General features: G+C 35.7%; 1 protein-coding gene across 1 annotated transcript in view; it reads left to right on the forward strand.

Moving 5' to 3' along the window:
- Nucleotides 1–7,472, forward strand: part of LOC107566921 (receptor-type tyrosine-protein phosphatase mu-like) — a 181,706-nt gene that overhangs the window by 167,302 nt on the left and 6,932 nt on the right. Inside the window, exons 29-31 of the mRNA XM_016252498.1 lie at nt 1,922–2,071; nt 2,223–2,396; nt 5,730–5,861. Coding sequence (XP_016107984.1) covers nt 1,922–2,071; nt 2,223–2,396; nt 5,730–5,861 — 456 coding nt within the window. The remainder of the gene's footprint in view (nt 1–1,921; nt 2,072–2,222; nt 2,397–5,729; nt 5,862–7,472) is intronic.

Below are 7,472 nucleotides of genomic sequence, written 5' to 3' on the forward strand. Positions count from 1 at the left end.
AGTTAAAATGAAGACGAAAAGAAATAAGTATGAATGTACAGCCTGAAACTCTTACAAATGTAAAAAAATATATATATATAGTATATATATATTTTTTTAAATATATTTCTGTATGTATATATAATAATTAAATAACAAATAATTAAAAATATTATTAAAAATAATTAGAATTTATAGGTACAATTTAAATATATATAATATATACATTAATATTGTATCTTTTTCATTACTTTTTGTTCATTCTTAATTTATTTTATATATGTATATATATCATCTAATAAACAATAATTAAAAAATATTTAATTATTTAAATAAGTTATATATATATATTATTATTAATTTATTTTATTTGTATTGTAATTTATTAATTTGTATTATATATGTTTGTGTGTGTGTGTGTGTGTGTGTGTGTGTGTGTATCTATATATATAACTTGCATAACTAAAATTACTTTTTGTTACTATTTTTTTTATAATTATAAATAATTACAATTTGATTATATATCAACATGGTGCAAACAGAGGTAATAGCTGTAGCCAATCAAACGCTGCCTCTCTGTCCAGCCCCGCCCACTCAAACATAAGATAGAACTCCATCTAAACATCTACTTCTTGACATAAATCTTCAATATAGATGAAAGAAACAAGCACTCATGTATGATGGTATAGCCTGAGACTTTATCTGACCGTCAGCTTCGGTCAAGGACTGTGACGTCACATCAAGAGCAAAGATTTTTTGAAGAGCGACGACCCAAGGCATATTTAAAATGTCACTTCATGAATGATCTACGTCAAGCTGTCACACCGCCATCTGCGATTGAGAGATGATGGAGAGATGACCGGTCCACATGTGAACACACAGGACAGAGACATCGAGGAGAAAGATTCAGACATTTACTGAAAACACTGTCAATGAAGTCGTGATCCATCTGAATCAGGGTATCTTCCGTCCAATCAATTTTTGTTTTAATATTGAAATCTGAAAAATGAAAAACGGCACATATTTCGTTTTTCAATTATTCAAACAAAACGAAAAATCAAGAATCCGGCTTAATTTTTCGTTTTTACATTCAGGGATAGAAAACGAATAAACAACTTGAATATTCGATCTCTACATGTGGGCGGGAATGAAACGCCCCTCTCTGCTAATTGGTCAACCAAACATTACAACATAATAATAGTCCTAAAAAAAACCTTAATAATAGTCCTCCGCTTCTATTGATTCTTAACATGTTTATTTCTACTACATTTGATCTCTTCATCAAACAGCCAGATTAATGAATGGCTTGACACAAACCATACTGAAGCAGAGCCTTTTGGCCCTAGGCATGCCTGTTTTATTATAGTTATCCACCCATTAAAATCTGTGCGGCAAAGCTGTGTAACACACTGCAGCACGGGGAGAATGTATTGTAGTGAAGCACAGACCACTATCAATTTATGTGAACATACAGTCATAACTTTTGTTTTAGACAATAAGCTGCATTTTAGACAAAGGAGGAACTTAAATAATAATTGATACAAATTGATTTACAAACATTAGATTTTCTAACAGGACTAACTATTAATTGGTTTTATTAATTGGAAATAAATAAAACCTAAAACGGAACTAGTAAAACCTAAATAGTAATATTTAAAAAGAACAAAAACAAATAAAAATGACAAAGCACCTGGGCAAAATTACTAAAAATTAAAGTAAAAAAAAAAAATGGAAATGGAAACTGAAAATATAAAATAATGTAACAACAAAATATATTGAAACAAAAAACTGTCTGTAGATTTTGAAACTGTCATATTAACTGGAACTAAAATGCGGATCAGCTGAATAATCAGCCTGTCAATCAATCACCACTTCAACTGATATCAGTGAGCTGTGATTGATATGGATGTATTGATCTGTCATTGACATGTTGATTTTTCAGGAGCAGTATGTGTTTATCCATGATGCCATATTGGAGGCGTGTCTTTGTGGCGACACCACGATCCCAGCCAATCAGCTTCGCTCAGTGTATTACGACATGAACCGCTTGGACCCGCAAACCAACTCCAGCCAGATCAAAGAGGAGTTCAGAGTAAGTCTGACTCAATATTTATTTAAAAAAAAAATCCATTACATTACATTTTATATTAATACTGTAATACTATAAACGTATTAAAATAAATCAATAGAAATATAGTTAGGTAAGTTTGTGTATTAATTTCAATTGTGTTCTCCTTTGACAGACGTTAAACATGGTGACGCCCACGTTACGGGTGGAGGACTGTAGCATTGCACTGCTGCCGCGGAACCATGAGAAAAACCGCTGTATGGACGTGCTACCGCCCGACCGCTGCCTGCCCTTCCTCATCACCATTGACGGAGAGAGCAGCAACTACATCAACGCCGCGCTCATGGATGTACGGCAGCTCACATACACCTCAGCTCTTAACCTAGCGACCGCTACCTGCAGCTCTTAACCTAGTGACCTTTACCTGCAGCTCTTAACCTAGTGACCTTTACCTGCAGCTCTTAAGCTAGTGACCATTACCTCAGCTCGTAACCTACTGACCATTACTAGTGACCGTTACCTTCAGCTGTTAACCTAGTGACCGTTACCCGCCACTCTTAACCTAGTGATTGTTACCTGCCGCTCTTAACCTAGTGATGTTACCTCAGCTCGTAACCTACTGACCATTACTAGTGACCGTTACCTCAGCTCTAAACCTAGTGACTGTGACCTGCCGCTCTTAACCTAGTGACAGTTACCTCAGCTCTAAACCTAGTTACCGTTACCTCAGCTCTAAACCTAGTGACCGTTACCTCAGCTCTAAACCTAGTAACTGTTACCTGCCACTCTTAACCTAGTGACCGTTACCTCAGCTCTAAACCTAGTAACTGTTACCTGCCACTCTTAACCTAGTGACCGTTACCTCAGCTCTAACCCTAGTGACCGTTACCTCAGCTCTAACCCTAGTGACCGTTACCTCAGCTCTAACCCTAGTGACCGTTACCTCAGCTCTAACCCTAGTGACCGTTACCTCAGCTCTAACCCTAGTGACCGTTACCTCAGCTCTAACCCTAGTGACCGTTACCTCAGCTCTAACCCTAGTGACCGTTACCTCAGCTCTAACCCTAGTGACCGTTACCTCAGCTCTAACCCTAGTGACCGTTACCTCAGCTCTAACCCTAGTGACCGTTACCTCAGCTCTAACCCTAGTGACCGTTACCTCAGCTCTAACCCTAGTGACCGTTACCTCAGCTCTAACCCTAGTGACCGTTACCTCAGCTCTAACCCTAGTGACCGTTACCTCAGCTCTAACCCTAGTGACCGTTACCTCAGCTCTAACCCTAGTGACCGTTACCTCAGCTCTAACCCTAGTGACCGTTACCTCAGCTCTAACCCTAGTGACCGTTACCTCAGCTCTAACCCTAGTGACCGTTACCTCAGCTCTAACCCTAGTGACCGTTACCTCAGCTCTAACCCTAGTGACCGTTACCTCAGCTCTAACCCTAGTGACCGTTACCTCAGCTCTAACCCTAGTGACCGTTACCTCAGCTCTAACCCTAGTGACCGTTACCTCAGCTCTAACCCTAGTGACCGTTACCTCAGCTCTAACCCTAGTGACCGTTACCTCAGCTCTAACCCTAGTGACCGTTACCTCAGCTCTAACCCTAGTGACCGTTACCTCAGCTCTAACCCTAGTGACCGTTACCTCAGCTCTAACCCTAGTGACCGTTACCTCAGCTCTAACCCTAGTGACCGTTACCTCAGCTCTAACCCTAGTGACCGTTACCTCAGCTCTAACCCTAGTGACCGTTACCTCAGCTCTAACCCTAGTGACCGTTACCTCAGCTCTAACCCTAGTGACCGTTACCTCAGCTCTAACCCTAGTGACCGTTACCTCAGCTCTAACCCTAGTGACCGTTACCTCAGCTCTAACCCTAGTGACCGTTACCTCAGCTCTAACCCTAGTGACCGTTACCTCAGCTCTAAACCTAGTGACTGTTACCTGCCGCTCTTAACCTAGTGACCGTTACCTGCCGCTCTTAACCTAGTTACCGTTACCTGCCACTCTAAACCTAGTGACTGTTACCTGCCGCTCTTAACCTAGTTACCGTTACCTCACCTCTAAACCTAATGACTGTTACCTCAGCTCTCAACCTAGAGACTGTTCCTGCCGCTCTTAACCTAGTGACCGTTACCTCAGCTCTAAACCTAGTGACCGTTACCTCAGCTCGTAACCTACTGACCATTACTAGTGACCGTTACCTTCAGCTCTAAACTTAGTGACTGTTACCTGCCGCTCTTAACCTAGTTACCGTTACCTGCCGCTCTTAACCTAGTGACCGTTACCTCAGCTCTAAACCTAGTGACCGTTACCTCAGCTCTAAACCTAGTGACCGTTACCTCAGCTCTAAACCTAGTGACCGTTACCTCAGCTCTAAACCTAGTGACCGTTACCTCAGCTCTAAACCTAGTGACCGTTACCTCAGCTCTAAACCTAGTGACCGTTACCTCAGCTCGTAACCTACTAAAGGACAGCGATGTGTCTGATAGATGTGAATCACTGCACACGCAATTATGTGCTCAAAAACAGATGGAATTGATTTCATTGTCGGAAAAATAGCTAAAAATGTCGGAAAAACACAAAAAATGCAGTAACACAATTGACTGGGATTTGTTTGTCCAAAAATAAATAAGTAAAGTATTTTTTTTACTGTACACATTTATGATTTAATTATTAATAAGTTATAGTTTTTTTAAATTTTTTGTTTTATATTTTTGATTTAATTACGTTTTTATTTCAGTTGTTTTTATTTTAAAATGATTTATTTAAATTTTATATATTTATGATTTAATTAATTATTATACATTTTTAGGATTTCATTTAATTATTACTTTTTAATTAAATCATACATGTTTTATTTAAATAATATTTATTTTAGAATGATTTATTCTTATTTTACAGTATTTAACTATTAACAAGTGTTTTGTTTTGATAGATTTTTTTATTATTTATTTTAAATTTACATTTTAATATAATTAATCATTAGTAAGTGTTTTATATGGATTATTTTTAATTTTTAAATTTTTTAGTTTTATTTCACATTTCTATGATTTAATTAATTGTTATGCATTTGTATCATCTAATTCAGTATTAATAAATGTTTTATTTACAACTGTACAACTTATTATTTATTAATAAGTGTTTTGTTTTGATATATAAAATATTATCATTAAAATAATATTTTACTTTTTCATTTTTACTTTTGCTTTAATTCGTTATTGTACATTTTTATGATTTTGTTTTGTTTTTATTTTAAAATAATTAATTTAAAATTTCTACATTTATGATTTAACTAATTAAGTACATCTGTCTCTATAATAATTGCTCGTTTTGTGCGTCTGAAGCGACGGTGTCTCTGATGGATGTGAACCGCAGCACACACGATTATGTGCTTGTTGAAAATAATTCAAAAACAGATGGAATTGATTCATTTCATTGTCAGGAAAATAGCTAAAAGCGATCCATAACAGTGAATGAAGTAAAAAACGCAGTAACACGATTGACTGGGACGGGTTTGTTTGTAAAACACGCGACAGTGCATTTGTTTTCATTACAGTAAATGGAAGCGCCGGCGGCGGTAATAAAGCACGCAGCTCAACGCTAAACTTCTCCACACTATTAGTCAAGCAGACAGTCAGACGGAAATAAGATGTGTTCCTCTCTTCATCTTCATCTTCACAGAGCTACAAGCAGCCGTCTGCGTTCATCGTTACCCAGCATCCTCTGCCCAACACCGTCAAAGACTTCTGGAGGCTGGCGCTGGACTATCACTGCACGTCTATAGTGATGCTGAACGACGTGGATCCCGCGCAGGTGAGACACACACACACACACACACCTGAACACGGCCGTCAGGATCAAAGACATGCAACACGGCACAGACTCATGCAGCAGATGCACGTCACTGCAGTCGTGCGTCTGTCACACATGCACTGCTCTGACATGAAGTTATCCAGGGATTCCCAAGCATTTTTGTCAGTCGAACAAACGCTTGGGCTAAAAGTCAATAATTTAAATTTAACAAGACATTCACGTGTTCATGGTTTTCTGATATCAGTTCATTGCCATGACATGCAGGTAAAGAAATAAAATATAAACAGAGTTTATTTTGATTGTTTTTCATTTTAAATTATTTTTATTTTATGATTTAATTAATTATTAATAAGTTATTTTTTTATTGTTTTTAATTTATTTTTATTTTACAATTTTATGATTTCATTATTAAGAAGTGTTTTATTTTGATTATTTATATTTTTTGTATTTTTAAATTATTTTATTTTTATTGTTCATTTTTACGATTTTAGTTAGTGTTGTTTTTCTATTGTTTTTATTTTAAAACTATTTTTATTTTACATTTTTATGAGTTAATTCATTATGCATTTTTATGATTTAATTCATGTTAATAAATGTTTTATTTTAATTGTTTTTATTTTAACATTATTTTAATTTGACATTTTTATGAATTAATTATAAGTTTTTCTTTTTAAATTATTTATTTTTATTTCACTTTTTATGAATTAATTCATTATTATACAATTTTAAGATTTAATTCATTATTAATAAATGCTTTATTTCGATTACTTTTTATTTTAACATAATTTATTTACATTTTATGATTTCATTAATTATAAGTAATTTATTTATTTATTTATTAAAATGTATTTTACATTATGATTTATTTATTTATTAACTTTCCATTAAATGACAAATCCCAGTTTGGGAACACTGGCATAAAGCATCACTCTTGAGAAATCAGACAATATAGTGACATGTATTCGTGTAAATGCACATGATATAGTCAAAATGAACATATTATTCAGATCAGTAATTAAAAAGTTGCATGCTTAAAGTGTTGAGTTTGATAAAAGTAAATTGCTGTTTGGCTACTAGTAAACATTATCCAATCATCTGTGATGGAAAGTCATTTCAGATGAAAGATTATTAAGACAGTTAGTTATTTAGAATTTTACTGACAAATCATTCACAATAAGACCAGGATAATGAACTAATTTGCTTTTCATGTTGACTTTTTAACACTTTATACCAATCAAATTAATTGTGAGGTTAGATGTTCTGTGCTGGTCAGTTGCTGGTCTAGGCTGGTTTATACTGGTCAGTTGCTGGTCTAGGCTGGTTTATACTGGTCAGTTGCTGGTCTAGGCTGGTTTATTCTGGTCAGTTGCTGGTCTAGGCTGGTTTATACTGGTCAGTTGCTGGTCTAGGCTGGTTTATTCTGGTCAGTTGCTGGTCTAGGCTGGTTTATACTGGTCAGTTGCTGGTCTAGGTTTGTTTATACTGGTCAGTTGCTGGTCTAGGTTTGTTTATACTGGTCAGTTGCTGGTCTAGGTTTGTTTATACTGGTCAGTTGCTGGTCTAGGTTTGTTTATACTGGTCAGTTGCTGGTCTAGGCTGGTTTATACTGGT

Source organism: Sinocyclocheilus grahami, unplaced genomic scaffold (genome assembly GCF_001515645.1).
Source record: "Sinocyclocheilus grahami isolate Dianchi unplaced genomic scaffold, SAMN03320097.WGS_v1.1 scaffold1113.1, whole genome shotgun sequence".
NCBI classification, from domain to species: Eukaryota; Metazoa; Chordata; class Actinopteri; order Cypriniformes; family Cyprinidae; genus Sinocyclocheilus; species Sinocyclocheilus grahami.